The 22,672-nt window shown below is 37.4% G+C and overlaps 3 protein-coding genes and 1 non-coding gene across 6 annotated transcripts; 2 read left to right on the top strand and 2 right to left on the bottom strand.

The window, feature by feature from the left end:
- The first annotated feature begins 5,911 nt into the window (after positions 1–5,911).
- On the top strand, positions 5,912–8,057 carry LOC113328513 (L-type lectin-domain containing receptor kinase IX.1-like). Its single transcript, XM_026575593.1, has one exon. It carries the CDS (start codon positions 5,974–5,976, stop codon positions 7,957–7,959), a length of 1,986 nt encoding a protein of 661 aa, XP_026431378.1. The 5' UTR covers positions 5,912–5,973; the 3' UTR covers positions 7,960–8,057.
- On the bottom strand, positions 7,989–13,038 carry LOC113328512. Of its 3 annotated transcripts, XM_026575591.1 has the most exons (5): positions 12,517–13,038; positions 12,096–12,240; positions 11,952–12,010; positions 11,593–11,647; positions 7,989–11,362 (listed from the first exon to the last, which is right to left on the bottom strand). In XM_026575591.1, exon 5 carries the CDS (start codon positions 10,609–10,611, stop codon positions 8,494–8,496), a length of 2,118 nt encoding a protein of 705 aa, XP_026431376.1. In that variant the 5' UTR covers positions 10,612–11,362; positions 11,593–11,647; positions 11,952–12,010; positions 12,096–12,240; positions 12,517–13,038; the 3' UTR covers positions 7,989–8,493. The 3 variants fall into 3 exon arrangements, with proteins under 3 accessions (XP_026431376.1, XP_026431375.1, XP_026431377.1); XM_026575590.1 differs by lacking the exon at positions 11,593–11,647; XM_026575592.1 differs by lacking the exons at positions 11,593–11,647; positions 12,096–12,240; positions 12,517–13,038 and having other exon boundaries at positions 11,952–12,029.
- A 141-nt stretch (positions 13,039–13,179) lies between these two features.
- Positions 13,180–14,240, bottom strand: LOC113328514 (protein EMBRYO DEFECTIVE 1674-like). The gene is made up of 5 exons (XM_026575594.1): positions 14,130–14,240; positions 13,969–14,045; positions 13,747–13,891; positions 13,380–13,461; positions 13,180–13,296 (listed from the first exon to the last, which is right to left on the bottom strand). Exons 1-5 carry the CDS (start codon positions 14,211–14,213, stop codon positions 13,253–13,255), a joined length of 432 nt encoding a protein of 143 aa, XP_026431379.1. The 5' UTR covers positions 14,214–14,240; the 3' UTR covers positions 13,180–13,252.
- A 92-nt stretch (positions 14,241–14,332) lies between these two features.
- On the top strand, positions 14,333–14,406 carry TRNAN-GUU. The gene has a single exon. It is a non-coding gene; the product is annotated as a tRNA-Asn (tRNA).
- The last annotated feature ends 8,266 nt before the right edge of the window (positions 14,407–22,672 follow it).

Raw genomic sequence — 22,672 nt, 5'->3', positions numbered from 1 at the left:
GCATTTAGCTTAGGCTTTATGATTTCATATAAATTTGTCGGTATGTTAATACACCTTTTGGTCATGGAGTATCTCCGTTGAAATTTCATTAGGATCCCACTAATTTTCGTACCTTTGCCAATTTTTTTGACAAAAAAAGCGGGAGAATTAATGTGTAGTTCACACTAAAAATACATATGGTTTACGGATCATTATGTAAGGGGGAGTGGTTTTCATGTTGATATATGTATTGACTAAGGGGGAGTGATACATATCACCATAATATTGTTGTCAAAATTGTGATACAATTGAACTTTGATGTTGTGAAATAATACTATGACACTGTATAACAATGATTGAGAGAATTTTGTTTTCTCATTGTTATAGCTACGGATCTTCAACAATTGTGATGCTGAAATTACAACTTTTAGGATCATGGAGTACTTGGAAGTGACGAAGATTTCGAGTCGCGTTGAAGATGCCAAGGAGATCAAGCATGTGGATGATAAACTACATTTTTTTTTATCTTTTTAGTAAGCTATATGTATTGATAGTTTTCACACTAAAATTGACAAAGGGGGAGATTGTTAGAGCATTACTCCGTCGAACTCGCATGCGTTGCTATCATTCCATATTTGTGGGACTTTTTTTGAGTTTGGATTTTTTAGGTCTTCTTGTGATCATTCCATATTTGTGTATCAACATGAAAATTCAATGGAAATATTCCTCTTATATGTAGATAACATTATCCTGGCTTGTTCTTCAAAAGATTAATTTGTCTAATACATTTATTACTTATCTTCATAAGTTATATCCAGTAAAGTCTTTAGGAACTTTACATTACTTCTTAGGTATTGAAGCATCTTTTGAAGATAGCTCAAGTAAGTTATTACTTACTCAGAAGAAGTACACATTGGATATGTTACATAAATTTGATATGATGAATTGGAAACCATCAATGATACCTGTTGCTCATGGTCTTAGACTGTTAATATCTACTGTGTTCCATTGACATAAGTAAAAATATTCAGAAGCATAATTGGAGGTTCGCAGTATCCGACAATGACTAGATCCGATATATGTTATGTTGTGAACTATGTTTCACAGTTCATGCATGCTCCAACAAGTGAACGTTTTCTTTTTGTCAAAAGAATCATAAAATATTTAAAGGTTACAATTGGTCCTTATATTGTACTTAATGTTTTAGGGTGTTAGAGCACTACTTGGTCGAACTCGCAAGCGTTGCTATCTCAAGTTTGTTGTCAAGTTTAGTTGCCAAAACTATAAGTCTTGATTTCTAATCTACTTATATCTATGTCTCGGATTCGGATAGAATGTGTAGTTGAGCATTAGACTTCACGGAGTTCATCGATTGAGGACGAAAAACTACAAAGGGAGCTTGTGGAACTTCATCAAGAAAAGGTATGTGGAGACTTGAACTCATCTATCAGTTAGAAGTCTATTTATATTCTATCTCCTATTGAGACAAAAGTCCTATAGCTATATATACTTTGTATTATACACATTTGATATTTCGAGATGAGTTTAACTCGCTAACATTGTTTTAGAAATATGTGTTGGTAAGCTTTCGCTTTAACCAAGTTTATCTTTATTCTTGACGAAAGTCAAAAGATAATCATGTAAAAATCTCCTAGTAACATCTTACATGATTTGTGTGAGACGGTCATTTGATCTAGACTCGGAATGTTTCGTATTAATCTATTGATTGAAAACTGCTTTGAAGCTAATAGTTTGCTTGAGACAGTTATTCTTGTCTTCCAACAATGTTTCAATGATTAAGATGGAGTTTAAAAATATTAACCATTGATTGGGTATAGTACAATTTAGACTTTATATTATACACCTTTGATATTTAGAGTTGAGTTTAACTCGCTTACATATTTCTCGAAATATGTGTTGGTAAGCTTTCACTTTAACCAAATTCATATTTATTATTGACGAAAGTCAAAGATGATCATGTGAAAATTGCCTGGTAACATCTTACATGATTTGTGTGAGACAGTCATTTGATGTAGACTCGGAATGTTTCGTATTGATCTATTGATCACTTGAAAATTGCTTTGAAGCTAATAATTTGTGTGAGACGGCTATTCCTATCTTCTCAGAATGTTTCAATGATTAAGATGGAGTTTAGGACGATTAACCATTGGTTGGATATAACACAGTATGTGTACTTGTATGCTAACTGTTGCAAGTTATTCAATGTCTAGGAACCATATTATGCATACCTGTATGCATACTGGTTTAGAAGTTGAAGTCCGTGAACTTAGTATGCATACCCGTATGCGTACCGGCGTAATATCTCAAGTCCGGGAATTCAACTGAGTTTGGTGGTGTACGACAGTGTGCGTACCCGTTCGCATACTGAAGAACCCAGACCAAGTCCGGAACTCTAAGTATGCGTACCAGTTTGCATACTTGAGTTGGTTCAGTTCTAAAATAGGTTTGTTCATGAACTAATACATTTATATATTAAGGAATACAATCTTTTGCAAAACGTGACTATAATGTTCATGAATTGATTCAAGTGAATCAAAATCGATTTTGATTCAATTGTGTCTTGTATACTTCTATGAGTATATAAATAATTGAACAACTCCATAACTAGTTTCATTTGAGTCATTTGAACTAGTTGTGATTAAGATAAACAAGGTTGGTATGAAAATGTTCATATGGCTAACTTCGGTTAAATATTGTTGAGACAACTATGTGCACACGTTTGGGTACGGTTACTCATACCTATATGAAGTCACATTTCATTTGTGTATAACAAGCTAAATTCGATCTAACGGTTGAAAGATATTAGCCTGACTCTTTTCATCTAACGATGAATATTGAATGCTTTGTTACCCAGGTAACATTGATTGCAAACCCTGATTTGAAGATTATATAAGGGAGAACTATAGCAATTGGGAAACCTAATCCCCACACCTCCTGTGTGATACTAGTTGCGACGAAAGTCGATTCTCCTTTAACCTAGGTTTTTCCTAAAACCATTATAGGTTAACGACTTGAAGACTTCATTGGGAATCTGAAGCCAGACCCAACTATTTTCTCTGTAGTTTCGTGTTCTGATCTTACTTTATTTTATCTTGTTGAGTATTATCTTCTCTAAGATTTGCTCGATATTTAATCTCCGGTAGGTAAGATAAAAAGTAGTCACAAACATTTTCGTCTCATCGTTTGTGATTCTACAATATCTTGTTTCGCTTCCATACGATTAAGATTGTTGTGAGGTTATTTATGTTACTAGGTTGTTCTTCGGGAATATAAGTCTGGTGTATCAATTGGTTCATGTTCACCTTGATTTATCAAAAGGACGAAACAAAACTCGTAGGTATTTCTACGGGAGACAAATTTATCTATTCAATAGACTTTTCTATGTGAGACAGATTTGTTTATCAAGTCTTCGACTTTGGGTCGTAGAAACCCTTAGTTGTGTGTGAGATCATCTAAGGGTATCAAGTGCACAAAATCCAGCGTGGTTCAAGAGGAGTAAGGAACGCGACTGTACCTTAATCAGTGTGATATTGGTTTGGGATCAACTACATTCCAGTACGAAGTTAATTGGTAGTAGGATAGAGTCTGTAGCGGCTTAATACAGTATGGTGTTCAAATCTGTACTAGGTTCCGGGATTTTTCTGCATTTGCAGTTTCCTCGTTAACAAAATTTTTGGTGTCTGTGTTATTTCTTTTCCGCATTATATTTTTGTATAGTTCAAATATCACAGGTTGTGCATAGTTCAATCAATTAGATAATCCAACCTTTGGTTGTGCATATTGGTCTTTGGTACCATCCAAGTTATTTCTCATAATCCGGCTCACAGATTTCTATTTTTTCGATTGCAGATTGATTTGAGAAATTTAGATATAACTCTTGGATGTATTTTCCTTGATTGAGTCTGACTGTCTAGTTGATTCTCTTGGAAATATATTAGAGTTAGTCGATAGAGATTTCCTAAACGAAATTTTGGGTGTGGTTGTTATAACCCCGGTTTTTCACATGGGATACTTCATCTATTACAGCCTACACCGACTCTAATTGGGAAGGATGCCCAAATACAAGAAGGTCTACATCTGGTTTCCGTGTTTTTCTGGGATCTTCAGTTGTCTCTTGGTCATCAAAGAAGCCGTCAACAATATCAAAATATTCGGCAAAAGCATAGTACAAGTCCATGGTTGTAGATGTTGTTGAAAGTGTGTGGATATCATTTTTACTTATTGAGCTAGGTATTACACTCTAAATGAACCGTTTACTTTGCTTTGTGACAACACCTCTGCAAAAAGCTTAGCTTGCATTCCATTTTTTCATGCTAGAATTAAGCATGTGGAGATTGACTATTATTTCATAAGAGAGATGGTAGGTTCTTCAATTCTCAAGATTTGTTATACTTCATTTACCGATCAAATCGTTGATCTGTTTACTAAGGGTCTTGTATATGGAGCGACTCTTTCTTTGGCTAGCAAACTGATGCAGTTCAGTCACTATCAGTTTGAGGGGGAATGTGAAATATGTAAGTGTGCTTGACATATGTATAAGTGTTGTGTATTGTCTGTCTATTGCAGCTATAATAACTGTTAACAGAAACTGTCTGTGACAACTTCTCATTTTCTTTCCTTTGTACAGCCTATATTAGGCTTGTCTTCTCCCTGTATTTGTTTTTATCAAAACTGTAATAAAACTGATCATTATCCTTGATAAATCTATCAAAGGTATTTTGAAAAGAAGTTATGTAATTCCCTTATAGTTTGAAAATCCAGTGATTACCGGCTAAGAATAATTAACGTAGATTGGAAAATCTCCACAGAACAAGTGAAAATTGCAGTGCCTTAAAATTTGAAGACAATTAATAATTTTGCTAGATATTCCTGGAACATAACGCATCAAAATTCTGTTCGCACAAAGTGGTCATGTTATTGATATTTCAATCCACCAAACTAATACGACTTCTAACCTCCCAACTACATCTGCTTTTCCCTTCTAAGTACGTCTGCTCCGTGTAGAAACCGCGCAACCTCTGCTAATCAGCAAAAGAAGAAGACATTTGTAGACTTTTAGATGGACATCCTACTGTTTATTTCGAAATCCACCTAAGCCCTGGATATCTAGTAGTACAATCTTGACTAACATCATTTTTTCCCTTAATTTCTCTCAGCCAACTTTTATCTTACATAAGAATAATCAATGAACGAAAGGCACAGATGATGCTGTTGGAAGAAATACTCAAGCCGGTATTCATTCACTTGAGTTTAGCAGGCCACCTTAATGCTGCAACCATTAATTTCCGCATTTCAAAGACATCGAACTTCCCTCTTCCATAAAGACCCCAAACCTACTGCTTACCTGTTGCTGTCTGGTGGTGGGCTACTAGGATAGAGTTGCGTTTTTCACAACAAGACTCGAGATGAAACTGTACGTAACCATGATAGCAGTACGTAAAGGCCATTTATGTATCAGTGACAGTGGGGCATCCCTGGAAAAGTTCTATTCTACCATTTTTCTAAGCTTCTTACTTGTATTCCATTTCCCTCTCCGAGTCTTGTAGTGAGTTTGTTATTGATGAACTCGGCATCTGAATCCAACTTAGCTCTTGGTGCCTTTCCGGTTCATTTGAATCGGATTCAGATCTATTGAAGCCTCAAATATGCTCCACCCACAACACTATTTGGTATGACTTCATTCGTCATCTCCATATCTATGGATCGTGCATCTTATCTTGTCGGCATCTCTGGATCCCAACTGCATCAAGTCTTTCAAGTGGTGAGATATTCTTGCACTTTGGGACCATACTAATTATGAGCATCTTAATACAGAAGATGACCCTTGATAATTCATATCCCATCCTTCATTTATAGTGCATTAATATGTAAGTTAACTAGTCAATGTTGAGCCCTGCAAGGTCAAAATAGACTGCTCTGTGAGATATATGAATCACTAAGAGCACAACTCACTCAGAATTCAGCAACAACACAATGGATCTTCATTCTTCAATCATATTCTTATTCATTCTAATCATCACAACATTTCCTAATAGTACTAATTCAATCTCCTTTGACTTCCCGGAATTCTCAAGTAATGATCGAAGAATAAATTTCAAAGGAGATTCGGTAGTAGCTGGTAACACCATCCAACTAACCAGGAGTTCAGCCGGCTACAGTCTTGCACATAGTGTTGGCCGTGCTACATATACAGAACCTATACAGCTTTGGAATTCAACAACCGGAAGGTTGGCCGGTTTCAGCACACACTTCTCTTTCACCATTATAGGTCTAAATAGTACTTCTTATGGTGATGGCATCACTTTCTTTCTATCCAGCGACGCATCTTCCGATCCTCCTCCAAGCTCTTCTGATTATGGAGGTCTTGCACTGTTCAGCACCGGTAAACCAGGAAATACATCGGAAAGTAATACAGTTGCAGTTGAGTTTGACACGTTCAAGAACACATGGGATCCAAGTGCAGATCATGTCGGTATTAACGTTAACTCGATTGTATCCGTGGCGAACGTGTCGTTAGAAAAAAATAGTATGAAGGATGGAAGAACTGCTAATGCTTGGGTAACTTATAATTCGAATACAAAAAATCTAAGTGTTTATCTTACTTATGATAGTGATCCTGTTTTTCAAGAGCAACATCCTATTTTGTTTCACATTGTTGATCTAAGCAAGGTTCTACCCAGACAGATAATGGTTGGATTTTCAGCTTCCATGGGAAGCGGAGTCGAAATCCATAAAATTCATTCCTGGCAATTCAATTCCACGTTTGATGGCGCTGATACACAGAGAATGTTCCAGGGAGATTCAAGCTTACCCAGTAGAGCTTCAGACTACAGTGGAAGACGAAGAAATTTCTGGTTGGGTCTTATCATTGGTGGGGGTGTTTTAAGTTGTGGGCTTGTATTTGCTATCTGGTTAAACTTTAAGATTAATGATCAATTCAAGAAAACAAATTCTTATCAGAGAACGAATACAAATTGCGAAATGGACGATGAATTTGAGAAAGGAACTGGACCAAAGAGGTTTTCATCTAGCGAACTGGCTTTTGCAACTAGTAATTTTAATGAGGAAGAAAAACTTGGGCAAGGAGGATTTGGAGGAGTTTACAAAGGGATGTTGAGTGATAGATTTGTGGCAGTTAAGAGGATTTCGAAAGGATCACAACAAGGAAAAAAAGAGTACCAATCAGAAGTTAAGGTTATTAGCCAGTTGCGGCATAGAAATCTGGTTCAACTTATCGGTTGGTGCCATGAAAAGAATGAATTGATTCTCGTGTATGAGTTCATGCCAAACCGGAGTCTCGATAAGCATCTATATCAAGGGAGAAACTATGTTCTGAATTGGCAAGTTAGGTACAAAATAGCTCTTGGGTTGGCTTCTGCATTGGTATATCTACATGAAGAATGGGAACAATGTGTAGTTCACAGAGATATTAAATCAAGTAATATAATGTTGGATTCTGATTTTAATGCTAAACTCGGGGATTTCGGTTTAGCGAGGCTTGTTGATCATGGGAAAGGATCAAAAACAACAGTCATAGCCGGAACCAAGGGTTACTTAGCACCTGAATGTATGACTACTGGTAAATCAAGTACAGAATCTGATGTTTATAGTTTCGGAATTGTTGCACTTGAGATTGCTTGCGGGAGGAAGCCGGTTCAGTCAACTGGAGAACTGTTATCGGAGTGGGTTTGGGATCTCTATGGAAGAGGCGAGCTTCTTGAAGCAGCTGATAAAAAGTTAAGAAATCAATATAATGAGTCGGAAATGGAACAGTTACTGGTTGTAGGATTATGGTGTACTCTTCCCGATTCTACATCAAGACCTTCAGCCACTCAAGTGATTAATGTTCTTAAGTTTGGATCCTCATTGCCTGATCTTCTACCCATGTTACCGAGGATTTCAGGAATGCGTCATGTTCCGTCTATGGCTGGGTTTACCAATACACTGGTGGGACGATAGCGTGTAACGATGTAGCAATGTAGATGTGATTTCCTGTAATTTTTCTGAATATATTTGAAGTGATATAGTAATATTATGTTTGCAGTTTCTTCAAATATCCACAAATTATTCTTCGCAAATGAAGTATAGAGATATCAATACAAGTAACGTAATGTTGGGTTCAAAATCATAATGGCTAACAGAACACAATTGATTATATCAGTCAATATGCAAATGTTGGCTGTTATGTCGCTTCGGACTCTGCTACGGCTATATAGGAAAAAGAGATGAAATGGACTATGAAAACAAGGTATGTATATTCGTATATGGAAAGTGATAATACCCATGCCACTACCAGTGAAAGCCGCCATATACAGACCTTTCCACCAGCATTGATACAGCTTGAATTATCTTCTTCGGTTCATCAGCCTTGAAGTTGTGGCAATTTTGCATATACACAGGCATCATCAATTTTCTGGGGTTCCCAATCTGCTCTGAAGCTTCTCCGTGAGTGAAGTTATTCCTTCCACGACTACGGGTTCTGGTGGCACCTCGTCATGCATTCACGGATGAAGTGGAAGTGAAAAGTACGCTATTTTTATAACTCATTGTTTCTTCCATTCTCATCATGTCAGAGATGCCCTGATTAGACGCTGATGGGCTTGAGTCATAAACAGGTGCCTCTGTATGACTATCATCTTCTCCTCCAACCCTTTCAAGAAAATCAGAATCAACAACTGTCTGTTGCATGAAGTTGGCGGAATGCTCATGGACATCACCTCTTTCTGGATCCAGACCTGATAACTCTTCTTCTACGTTAACGTCGAAGATCTTTTCATGCACGTCTGAAGATGAGTGGGGGTTTGACCTGGTGTGCTGTTGTTGTTGAACCATATCTTGATGGACTTGAACACTGCTTGACTGCTTTCCATGGGAACTTTCTTCACCCTCACTTTTCTCTTCGATCTTTTCATGAACACCAGATGATGAGTGGGAGCTGGAACTTGTGTGCTGCTGCTCTTCTCCCAATTCTTGGTTCACATGAACATAGCCTGTGAGGTGTTCTTCTAAAGCGATGAATTCAGAATAGAATCTTGATTGTGTTCCATGGAAAGTTTTGGTGCCAGCATTTGCATCCCCAACCTTAAATAAATCGATTTCATCCTTAGCTTCGTTAACAACATCTGAATCCAAGTGAAGTTCTTCCAAGAGCTCACTTTCTAGCTTCACTCGCTCAGGTGTGTGTTCAACAGCAGGATTGAGATCGCATTCTTGAAATGATAATTGTTCTTCAACAAGATCAGTAAGGTCTTCCTGGTTTGCAATTGTAGAATGTGATTCGGTCTCAGATGCAAAACTCATCTTAGACTCACTTGCTTCACTCATCTGTCTGCTAAATCTAGAAAATCGCCCTTCTGATGCCATTTCTTCAGTTACAAAATGAGGTTTGAACCTACTGACATTGTTCTTTTCTTGCCTGTGATCTTTAAAGAAATAAGCTCCCATGTTGAAGCTCTCACACCTCCTGTAGTGCATATCCTTCTCATGAGCTGTCATGAACTCTTCGCCAAAGCTGTCTCCAGCTAAATCAGGTCTTTCTTCAAGTGGGTCATCATAAGGAAGATCAAATGGATTTCTTCGTGGTAGCATAACAGAAGGAGCTGAACCAGGCATTGGAGGTAAGCCAGGTCCCATATAAGAATCATAATGAAGATCAAATGGGTTACGCCTCCCAGTTGAAATTGGTGCAATCTGAAATGGGGGCCCATTAAAGTCCAAATCCATCATATTCATCTCCGATTCACTCATTCTGAAGCTCTTCCTAGCTCTTCGTCTTGCGATAAGACTCTCCAACCGCTGATTTCTTTCCACCTCAGAGTTCCCAAGATCCATGAGATTCTTTTCGTCATCTTCAGTCCATTTTAAAACAGCTTTGGTTCCACCCTCAGCGGTCTCACATTGCCCTTCTTCTTCATCGTCATCTTCTTCACGGCTCTCAACCTCCTCACTTGATTCAACATGAATATCATTCGAGCTGTGGGATCTATCAGAAGCAGCATTAAACTCATCATCTGAAGATGATTCATGAACATCACAGTGAGGAGTTTCAGTGTCAAGTAAAGGATGGAGTTCATTAATCATAGGCGTAGCGTCTGTAATTGAGGCATCCAGAAACGAACTCTCAGCACCGTCAGAATCTGAATTGAAAGACTCATCCTCCTCGTCAGCATCATCCTGGTCTTTAATCTTCTTCCACATTAAAGAAGTATCTTCAATAGAACCAAATGAATCTCTTAATTTTGGTGGCAGCAGCTCATGAGAATGGTATTTTTGATTACTCTCCTCCTCCAAACAATTGAGAGGCTCAATTTCTGTGTTTCTCGTGGATGCAACTTCTTGAACATCATCATCTTCTTCATCAATTTGTGGTATATGAGAATGCTGGCCATAACTCAGTAAAGTACCAAGAAGAACAAAAGTAGAAACAAGAACAGGAGAAGAAGAAACCAAGAGAACAAACAGAAAAGGAAGAAATCTATACAATAATAATGAGAATAAAACAAAACCCACAATCAATGGATGTTTGGATGTAGATCTATAAGAAATTTTTATTGGAAGGATCAAAAACTTTCTCAAAGGAATTCCTCCTATCTCAATTGCATCAGTACCCATAACTAAAAGACTTAGGAGTAGTATCTTGAACAAAATTCTCAACAAAGAAAGCTAATTAATATCAATAGAACTAACTGATTACTTATGATAATTGGACTAGAACTGAAAAGATTGTGATGGATCACTTACTTGAATCAATGATGGAGTGTTAAGGTGATGAAGAAAACCTGTTCCACAAAAATTGCCCCCTTTTTTGGTTTTGTGTGTGGTTGGAATGTGGAAACAAAATAATGATGGTTCTTCTTCTTTTAATAACTCACCTAGTGAGTTGGATGATTGGAATCTAGTCAAACGATTTTTAAGTTTGAAAATGAACAGCTATAACATTAGTACTTAGTAGTGATGGAAACATTGCCCATGTTCTCTGAGTTTATAGAGAGAATGAAATAATTTAGCATTTTATTATATTCTTTACTAAAGAACAAAATATCATTATTGGCATTTTTTTTTCCACCTATAATTATAGAACAGCTGTCTATTGGTATGATAAAGAAATAAGTCAAGGTAAGCCACTTGTTACCCTACTTGTAAAAAATTCCGACTAAAGAAGAAATTGGCTGTAAAAAGAAAAGCATTTATTTTCCTTTTAATGCTGATATGTTGAACAAAAACTAGAATTTACAAAGAAGCGACAAAATTTTACTGCCACTCACCATTTTACGGTGGACCTATTTCTATGATGATGAACAAGAAAATGACTCCAAGCATCACGGTAATTTTCCTTTTGCTTTCGGTGGCTCAGATTTACTACCTGCCATTTGATAAAGACCCATGAGTTATAAGTTAGTGCGATGGGGTATAAAGTTATTTGTGCAATGCGTAATGAAAACCATACAGGACTTCTCGATCAGCTAACTTATGAGTAGAACTTTGAAATATAGTATGAGTATACTTCAAAGAGAGACAACATATATCATGTATGGAAACAAAATATAACCAAAGGTGGATAAGAATTATCTACGGAACTGAAATGAGAAAAACCTCTGGAAGCTTCTAAACCAGGCATGACTCCTTCAACTATAGCTATTCGACCATCCTACAACAGTGTAGCTTCCATTGCTTAGAGTAAATTGCAACCCACTAATGAACTCAGATAAGCAGGGCCAAATTTGGTATGCTCATAAGCTATATATAGGTATAATAAATGCGCTTAAGGCTGTCTCAGCACAAAGACAGTGACTTTGAGCAACCACGGGTAAAAACTAAATAGTGAAAGGTGATTAGTAAAATGCAGTTCAGTTAGGGATATTGTGTTGGGTAGAAAAGAACGTTCACAACATCAACTGCAGTTCTGAGCATCTCAACAACCTTGAAGTGTGAACATATGACATATGACATACCTTATCATACAGGACTTGTTGGTTTCGCCAAAACTCTAATGGAGGTATAAGTAGTATTCCTGCAGAATACATATCCAATATAAGAAACTAAACTAAACGAACATCGTAAATTCAACAGTTTTAGCAGTTCAAAATGAAACGTACCAACATTTCGATTTTTCAAATGCTAGTTGAAAAATGGAATGACCGAATTATCAGATCTAGACCGTTTGGGACTAAGATAAGGACCTTCTTGGCCACTTGAAAACTGGTTCTTCTTTTTACTCATGGAAGCAGGCAGTGGAGATACCTAAACAAATGGAGACAAATATTACAGTAAAAACTTAGAAGCTACAAGGCTAGATTTAAGGACTCGATACAGCTTTCAGCGAATATTAATGAAGCAAGATGTTCTGCAGAAGACGTTGCTCGGATAATAGTCATATGTTGGACAGGTATAAATTGAGAATATTTTAAGATTTTTTTTGGCATCTTGTTATATCATTGCTTTCATGTTCTCACAAATACCTTTACGTACTAAGGTTTTGACTCAGTAAAATATTGGAAACTAAATCCAAGAACTTACTTCTTTCTTCATCGTTTTACTTCCCGGTGTCCCCAGGTGAATCTTATAGTCGGTAGGTTGTTCATCCTTCGAATCGTTTGCCAGTATTTTGATTCCCTCTTTAGATGAACTCATTATTTCCTTTACCCTGTCAATATTACAGCTAGAAAGATTTGATTCACAGCTTTTAATCATGACCTTTTCTGGTGTTTCGAAATCCTCCATTAATGGACTAGATATACTACTGACATTCTCATTGGAACATTTGGACGCTCTATTCCCTTTGCCTTCTACAATTTTCAACCTACTGCTAGTCCTTGTTGCAGCGACTTTACGTGGAGCAACTTTGAAAGTATCTGAACCCACTTCAATTGAGCAATTAACATTAGCTTCTGGAAGTCTCTGCAAAAAAGAGTCCTCTACAGTGGCAATGGGTGTTTCTGGCTTAGACCTCTCCAAATTTCCTTCAGACCCATGACTTATTAGATCCTCTTTGACATGAACTTGTACAACTCCACAGCCTGAAGACACAGGAACAGAACGCGATTTTTTTCCCTACTTCTTTGCGTGACCTCTTTTACATTTTGTAACTACACCATCGGCTTTAGCCAACTTTGTACTTGGGATGTCCACTGGAACTCCAACACTGGCCTCATACGGATCAGCATTTTTCACATCAGAACTTACAGATGCTGGAGCATTTTTCACATCAGAATTAAGATTTTCTGGTCCTACTTTGCTTTCCAACTTGCCACCTTTACTGGTGCTCTTTGAACTCTCGAACTCCGGAACTTCTTCTCCCTGTACCAAGTTGGGCAGAGATGATAGCAGATCTTTCGACTCATCAAAATCAGACATAGTATTTAGAGCAGCAGCACCATTACCAGCAGCAGACTCTTGTCCCAAGCATCGGCCAACAACATCCTCCCAGTCATAGGGAAACCCCAGTAAGAAACGACTGCAAACCTGCCCGATAGCGTAGACATACACATATCAGGACATAATACTACCTTCTTTCTTCACATACCAAAAACACAGCTAAATGTAAATTTTGATACTCAATAATGTGCACATAACAATATTCTTAGTGCAAATCTTACAATGACCTGACCAATAGTAAATACTACAATCGTCGGCCAAATTCGACCTAATTATGCAATTGTTCGCACATACTACAACCAAATTTAACCTAATTGTGCAATAAATCGCAATAAAATTGATAACCGAGGAACCGTAAGAAACATTACTAACCTCTGAGGAAAACCCATTTTCCAGAGTGCGAGACCTATTGATAGCGCCTCCAAGCAAAATGTTGATCCCATCAGCTGTCTTAAGCTTGGTTAAACTGTATTTCTTAGTAATTGGCGCAGATGAAAATACTCGCCGAGCTCGATTTCTTGAAATTACAACAACAAAATCAGAAAACTAATTTAAAAGAAAAAACCCTAAGTATGTTATGTAATTTACACTTACTCGCTTATGGTGTAACCTTGAATGCATAATCTGTTTCCATCTTCTGATTTAATCAACCACCAATCTTCTAAGCAAACCTACAGAAGAAGAAGAACAAAGAAGTTAAAAGGGGGATTCGTTTGTTTGTTATAGAATTGTTGAGTGAGAAGAGAAGCACTTACTGTTTGAAGAAATCTGGATGAATTGTTGATCGGTGGAGTATTATTATTTGGAGATTTTGAGGAAGCAGAAAATTTGGTCGTCATGACTGAGAAGAACCCAAAATCAGTATTTCCGGCTAGGGCACATGGATAATGATGAAATAAAAAATGGTCTAAAGTAATATTTGAAATTATTAATTGTGTAAGTGAAAGTAGTGCAGCAAGCTGGAATAGCTCAGTTGGTTAGAGCGTGTGGCTGTTAACCACAAGGTCGGAGGTTCGACCCCTCCTTCTAGCGTCTTTTTTTTTTTTTAAATTTTTCTTTTCTGATCAAAAAGTTAAGTAAAGAATACCCCCATGTTTCTTCTTAGGCAACCTTAATTGACTTTTTTGTTTCTTTCTTTTCTTAGCTGATCAAAAAGTTATGAATACCCCAATGTTTCTTCTTAGGAAACCATAGGTACGTACTAGTAGGTGTTGTTGTTGGTATCGGTAGTGTTTTAGGTTGTGCGCTTGGTTTTGGTTTCTTTATCTGGTGGAAGAAGAGGAGAACCTCAAGAAACTTGGATGATGATGTGAAAATACCAAGCACAGACGAGGAATTCGAAAAAGAAACAGGATCAAAGAGGTTCACATACAGTGAACTGGCTCATGCAACAAGTAACTTTGACGAGGGAGGATTTGGTGGAGTTTACCAAGGTTTCTTAAGTGATAAAAGCTTGGATATCGCCGTCAAGAGGATCTCAAGTGAATCAAAACAAGGAAAAAAGGAATACCAATCAGAAGTAAAGATTATTAGCCAACTAAGGCATAGAAATCGGGTTCATCTTATAGGTTGGTGCCATGAAAGAAATGAATTACTTCTTGTGTATGAGTTCATGCCAAACAGGAGCCTTGATAAGCATTTATTCTGTATTTGCAGGAAAACCTACAACCACATCCCAGTGTATCTAGACTACAACTCAAGTAATCATAATGAATTCTTTATTAACTTTCAAATATTATAATTGGATATACTGACCTTACAATGACTTTACTTGCTCTGGATTATAATTTCCCTGATGATACACCGAAGACGCATTTTTCTGGATTCACCTTAATATTAAACTTTCACATCTGTTCAAAGATTTCTCGCAAATTATCAACATGATCCTTCGCCTCTTTACTCTTAATTAACATGTCATCGACATAGACTTCTAATGTTTTATGTATCCACTTTTCAAATACTTTTTCCACCATTCTCTGATATGTCGCACCCGCATTCTTCAATCCAAATGGCATTTTTGTATAACAGTATAAACCTCTTGGTGCGAAGAAAGCAGTATGTTCTTGATCTTCTTCATCCAAAGGAATTTGATTATAACCTTTATATCCATCCAACATTGAGACTCTATCATTTCCTGATGCCGATTCTACCATTTGAGGTATATCTGGTAAAGGAAAACTATCTTTCGGACACACTTTATTTAAATCAGTAAAATCTATGCAGATCCGTATCCCGTTATTCTTTTTTGGTACTACCACCATATTTTCTATCCATTCTGGATATTTCGCTTCCCTTATAAACCCTGCATCCAGCATCTTTTGCAACTCCGCTTCTATTTGTGGATGATAATCAATTGCGATCTTCCTTATTCTTTGCTTAAATGGCTTTACATTCTTTTTAATGTTCAATTTATGACATGCAACAGACGGATCTATCCACGGCATTTCCTTCATACTCCACGCGAAAATATCATTATATTCTCGCAAGATATTTACCGTTTTTTCCTCTTCTTTTTTTATCCATTTTGGTTCCTATTTTTAATATTTTTGGCTCTTCTTTGGATCCAACGTTTATTTCTTTCGTTGGTTCCACTGCGGTAAAATTTGCTTTCGGATCTCCCATTGGTGTTGGTTCCTTAATCGTCTTAATCTGTTCACCTTCCTTCGCTGGTGCTTCACTTGGTATTCCTTTTCCCTCTTTCGCTCTGATCATGTATATCCGAAACTCGTCCTCCTTTTTTAGTTCTTTTTCTTTTCTCCAGCGATCCTTTCGCTTCTTGGCTTTCCCTTCATAATTTCTTATATCTATCTGATTGCAAAGTTCTCTGGTTTGTAACACTTATAACTGTTACAAACCCGGTTTTATTGTATTTCTCATATTCTCATCATTTGTAAACCATTTTTGATCATCACATGATGAGCGGCTAATTCTCTCTCAACCAAGACAATGAGGAAGCTATTTACGCATGAATAATTGGTAATTATTTATTCTCTCTAATTTATAATTTATAATTCACTCAATCACTGCTTTTGCAGAGTTTTTAATTTTTTGCAAAAAAATTCTTCATTAGGTGTGACTCAATTAGATAGATTATGCTTTGTTTAGATAATCTATGCTTAGGGATACAATTAATTTTTGAAAATTTTCCAGATTATTTGTGAATTAAGAAATAAGAGTCTTAAAAGATAATTAGAGTTTTGGATTGTTTACCGTAATTTATTCATGTGTAATAGTGAAATCAGTGTCTTGGTTGTTTTCTAATATCTTGAAGTCAATTTTGTAATAAGTTTTCTTTGTTTTTAAATTTTTATTAAGTCTAAAATTCATTGCCTTCACAAGTCTTAAAACAACCCTTTTATCACTATCTACAACAACTTTGAAAAAAACATCAAATTTTTGGCGCCGCCGACGCGGACTTGTCTTTAGGCTAGAGTTTTTAGATTTTTTTTTTTTAGGTTTTTATTTGTTTTTATTTTATTTGTTCTTCTTTACGTTTTTGGGTTTTTGTATTTTCCTTACAGATTTTGGAATTGGAAGCAAAAGAAAATTTTGCCAAAGCTTTGGTGAATACTTAAAGACTTGGAGTAAAAGACAAAGCGAAAGGAGTGAAAGGAGAATTTTTTTTTTGTTTTTATTAAAAAAAGAGAGACATTTTATTTTTATTTTTTTATTATTTTTTTTAGACTTTCCTTTTCTTTTGGACTTTGGACTTGGACATTTGGACATTCTTTTATTTTTAAACCCTACGGAAGGGTAGTATTAAATATTAAACTGTTTGCAAAGAAGGACGGTGATTACGATATCACCTCGGCCCCTCTGGTTCGTACACGACATTGGAGTTGTGGCCCGAGTCGACTTCAGCGGTTCATCACCCATCTGGAACGGGAGGTAAGTTTGTCGAAACACTCACGAATCCCCTGTCAGCGAGTTATTGTATTCCTTCGTTTGCATATATGTTGAAGACTTGAAAACGGCTGCTTTAATTTCCTAGTAAAGGGCAAGGACTGGCCATAAAAGATAAGGGTTCAGATTTCATCACCGTTCTCTTCTTGCCCGCCTTAGAAAAACAAAACCAAACGCGAACCTAAACCTAAAATTTGGAATAGAACGAGACCTATAGGGTAACGAGCTTAATAGGAAAGTCGTTCGAAAAATATTGGTTACTCTTTTGGGCATAATTCGAAGTTCATGATGGTTTCTGTGAGTTGAATGCGTGACTGCGCCGCCTTGGAATGTGGTGAGGCCTTGGGTATCAAAGATCTACGCAGCTTCCCTCGCCTCTATTCAACTTACTTTGACTCGGATTGATTCCAGAGGGGTTTGCTCAAATTATAACGAATTCCCATTCGAAGGATTAGAAGCTGGTCTAGAAACAATCTAAGTGGAGCCATCATGCTTTTTGTTTGCTAGAAATTAGTAGGTTTGTTGTGGTGGAGTCAGCCTTGTTTGTGTTTGCATAGAACTTCCCTTCCTTTTAGGACTTTTTTTCTTTTTCTTTTGTTTTTTTTAGTGTATGCCCGAAAGGTCTTGGAAAAGAAATACTTTTGGAAGTTTGATTAGTGACGAGCCTAGAAGTTATTCTTGTGAAAGCGGGGAGCTCGAAGACTCTTCTTTTGAGAGCCCTGTTTTTGGAAACTTTAGTTTTGAGAATCTGTCTCTTCGTGAGGAAAGTACCCCTAGTACTTCTGTTGTGCCAGCGATGGCAACTTTTAAAGATTACATGTTCCCTACTAGGTCTACCCAAGCCTCTTGCATTAAAATGCCAACCACTACGGCTAATTTCGAGATAAAACCTAGTATTCTTCAGATGATCCCTATATTCTTAGGGAAAGATGATGAGAACCCTTATTTTCATATTTGGGACTTTGAGAAAATTTGTGGGACAATTAGAATAAAAGACCTTACTGATAAAGTCTTGAAACTTAAGATGTTTCCCTTTTCCTTGAGAGATAAAGCCAAGACCTTGCTGAACAACCTACCATCTGAATCCATTGAAACATGGAAGGAACTTGTTGCGGCTTTCTATATGAAATTCTATCCTAAGCATAAAACTGCAGCTGTTAGACAGAAAATTAGTGCTAGTGTGCAACAAGAGGGAGAATCTCTTTATAGGTTTTTAGAGAGATTCAATGATCTTCTATCCCAGTGTCCTCACCATGGATTTGATAAGATTAAACTTGTAGAGCTTATTTATAATGGTTTAGACTATTCGACCAAAGCCATGGTCGAGTCTATGTGCGTTGGTGAGTTCACTAGTAAAAATGCTGATGATGTTTTTACCTTCCTAGGAGCTATCTCTGAAAAATCCCAACAGTGGGAGTCTTGTGTTGAACCCCCTAAAAGACTCTTGGTCAATAGAAGTAGCACCAATATGGTAGATACAAGCTCCGGGTTAGATGCTAAGTTTGTTGTTCTGACTAGAAGGTTACAAGCTTTGGAAATGGGTCAGTCTAAAAATAGATCCCTTGATGAACCTAATAGAGCCTCTCAAGTCTCTAGTTGTGGAATAGAGCCCGATAACTCATTTTGGGAAGGTCAGGTTAGTGAAGAGCAAGCCCATGCTGTCTATAACAATGCTAGGTTTGAGAACCGTCAGAAGTTTGACCCATACTCAGAGACCTACAATCCTGGTTGGAGAAACCATCTTAATTTTTCTTGGTTTAAGGGCCAAAATCAAGGTCAGTCTAGTAATTCTCAGCCTCCCCCAGGTTCTGGTTATGCTAAGAGCTCTTCAGGACAAGCCCAGTTCCAGAACCCTTCTGAGAATAGAATGACTAGCTTAGAGGAATCTCTTAGTATACTAAAAAAGAGCCAGGATATGCTATCACAAAGCCAGCAAATGCTAATAAAGAGCCATGTTAATTTTCAAGAGGAAACCAATCAGAATTTTAAGAATAAATCCCAGTCTCTTGCTAAATTAGAACTTCAAGTCGGCCAAATAGCTAAGTACCTTACTGAGATATAGGATAAAAGGTTCCCTAGTCATACTGATCCTATTCCAAAAGGAGAGAAATCATAGAATAATGTGAATTATGTTACTACCCTTAGGAGTGGAAAGAAAGTTGACAACAAGGTCGCCATGCCTGAAAGTGAACATGCTGTAGTTCACCCTTTTGAGCCAGAAAATGAGGAGACTGATAGAGTCTCTAAAGAGACCAATGAGGGTCCTAATGAGTCCGGCTTTGTTCCCAGAGCCCCGTTTCCCCAGCTACTAGTTCCAACGAAGACCGAGTCGAACTTTAATGATATATTGGAGGTTTTTAAGCAGGTTACTATCAACCTACCATTATTGGATGCGATTAAGCAGATTCCCGCTTATGCTAAGTTTCTTAAGGACTTGTGTACACGAAAGCATAAGCTTAGTGTCAAAAAGAAAGCCTTCCTAGCTAGTCACGTGAGTTCCATTATTCAGAATACCACTACTCCTAAGTATAAAGACCCAGGGTCCCCTACTATTTCTTGCACAATAGGTAAACACCGTGTTGAGAAATCTTTGCTTGACTTACTAGACAGTGTGAATTTACTTCCATACCATGTGTACCTCAAGCTAGGACTTGGTGATATAAAACCTACCCAGATGACACTTAAGTTAGCTGATAGGTCCGTTAAAATTCCTCGTGGTGTGATCGAGGATGTTCTTATTGAGGTCGACAAATTTATTTATCCAGTGGATTTTGTTATCCTAAATACCCAACCTGTCCCTGACCCGGAGAACCAGATACCAGTGATTTTAGGTCTCCCATTTTTATCAACATCCAATGCGATCATTAATTGTCGAACTGGTATTATGAACTTGTCTTTTGGTAATAGGACTATTGAGCTGAACGTCTTTCATATTAGTAAGCTACCCTCTGAACTAGATGACTCGAGCATAGAAGAGGTAAACATGATAGGAACATTAGTCGAGGAGTCATTACCAAACACTTTGTTAGAAGATCCGTTAGAGAAATGCCTAGCTCACTTTGGGATTGATTTCGATGATGATAATGTGATTAATGAGGTGATTTTTTTGTTAGATTCAACCCCTTTGCTAGACACTAGTAACGGATGGAAACCTAAGTTCGAACAACTACAAGTTTCTAAGTATACCCTAGTTAAGTTGGACCTAAAACCATTCCTAGATACCCTGAAGTATGTGTTTTTAGGCCCGTCTGAAACTTTACCTGTGATTGTTGCTTCCGACTTGGATAGTGATCAGGAAAGTAGGCTAGTGACCGTCCTTCAAAACAACAAGGAAGCTTTAGGGTCGACCATAGCAGACATTAAGGGTATAAGTCCTACTGTTTGTATGCATCAGATCTATTTAGAGGAAGATACCAAACCTTCAAGGTAGATGCAACGAAGACTAAAACCTAATATGAAAGAAGTAGTTCGAACCGAGGTTCTTAAGTTGTTAGATGCAGGCATTATCTACCCCATTTTAGACAATAAGTGGGTCATCCCCGTTCAGGTTGTTCCCAAGAAATCCAATATTATTGTAGTCCATAATGATAACAATCAGTTAATCCTGATCCGAGTGACCACGGGTTGGCGTGTTTGTATTGACTATAGGAAATTGAACAAGGTCACCAGGAAGGACCACTTTCCCCTTCCCTTTATCGACCAAATGCTAGAGAGATTAGCTGGACATAGTCATTACTGTTTTATAGATGGCTACTCAGGCTACATTCAGATCGTTATTGCCTCAGAAGACCAAGAAAAAACTACTTTTACTTGTCCCTTTGGTACCTTTGCGTATAGACGCATGCCTTTCGGGCTATGTAACGCCCCTGCGACTTTTCAGTGTTGCATGATCTGCATATTTTCCAATATGGTAGAAATTTTTTTAGAGGTCTTTATGGATGATTTTTCAGTGTTTGGTTCGTCTTTCGATGAGTGCTTGCATCATTTGTCATTAGTGTTGACTAGGTGTAAGGAAAAGAATCTAGTGCTTAATTGGGAGAAATGTCATTTCATGGTTCGATCAAGAATTGTCTTAGGGCATATCGTATCTTCTAAGGGTATAGAGGTAGATAAATCCAAAGTTGACCTTATCAAGACTTTACAGGTCCCAAAAACCGTAAGAGATATTAGGTCATTCTTAGGGCATGCAGGTTTTTATCGTCGATTCATTAAGGATTTTAGCCTGATTTCTAGACCTCTTTGCAACTTGCTTGCAAAAGATGTTAAGTTTTTCTTTGATGATTCTTGTTTACAAGCATTTGAGAAGCTTAAGACTTTACTCACTACCGCCCCCATAGTCCAGGCACCCAACTGGAACTTACCCTTTGGGATCATGTGTGATGCTTCAGATTATGTTATTGGTGTTGTGCTAGGTCAGCGAGAAAAAAAATTACTTCATGTGATTTACTATGCTAGCAAAACTCTGAATGATGCCCAGTTGAACTAAACCACTACTGAGAAGGAACTGTTAGCCATTGTGTTTTTCTTAGACAAGTTTAGACCCTATCTCTTAGGTTCTAAGATCATCATATATACTGATACGAAACTTAGATTGATTAGGTGGATACTTTTGTTGCAAGAGTTTTCTTCAGACATTAGAGACAAAAAGGGTGCCGAAAATGTAGTAGCAGACCACTTGTCTAGGCTAGTTGTTGATTCCCCTGATGATTCCCTTCCTATAGGGGATAATTTTCCTGATGAACAACTTTTCTTTGTTACCCAAGCACCTTGGTATGCGAATATAGTGAATTATCTTGTTACTGGTCGAATGCCCCAATATTGGGGTAAACAAGATCGTTCTAGGTTTTTAGCCGAGGTTAAACACTTCTTTTGGGATGATCCTTATTTGTTTATGTATTGTCCAGACCAGATTATTAGGAGATGTATACTTGAGAGTGCCCAGTCCAGTATTATTTCCTTTTGTCATGATCATGCTTGTGGAGGTCACTTTAGTGCTAAGAAGACTGGTGCTAAGATATTGCAATGTGGATTCTATTGGCCTTCGTTGTTTAAAGACTCCCATAGTTACTATGTTACTTGTGAGCGTTGCCAAAAATTAGGAACCATTTACCGTAGGAACATGATTCCCTTGAACCCTATTTTAGTTGTTGAGGTCTTTGATTTGTGGGGAATTGACTTTATGGGTCTGTCTCCTAATTATTTTGGTAACCTATACATCCTAGTCGCCGTAGGCTATGTCTCTAAGTGGATTGAGGCGGTTGCGTGTAAAACCAATGACCATAGGGTTGTGATTGAGTTCTTGAAAAATAATATACTTACACGTTTTGGCACACCGCGAGCTATAATTAGTGATGGAGGGTCGCACTTTTGTAATGGACATTTTAGGCTTCTGATG

The sequence above is a fragment of the Papaver somniferum genome, unplaced genomic scaffold (genome assembly GCF_003573695.1).
Source record: "Papaver somniferum cultivar HN1 unplaced genomic scaffold, ASM357369v1 unplaced-scaffold_11, whole genome shotgun sequence".
NCBI classification, from domain to species: Eukaryota; Viridiplantae; Streptophyta; class Magnoliopsida; order Ranunculales; family Papaveraceae; genus Papaver; species Papaver somniferum.
This window is presented reverse-complemented; position numbering and strand designations above follow the sequence as displayed.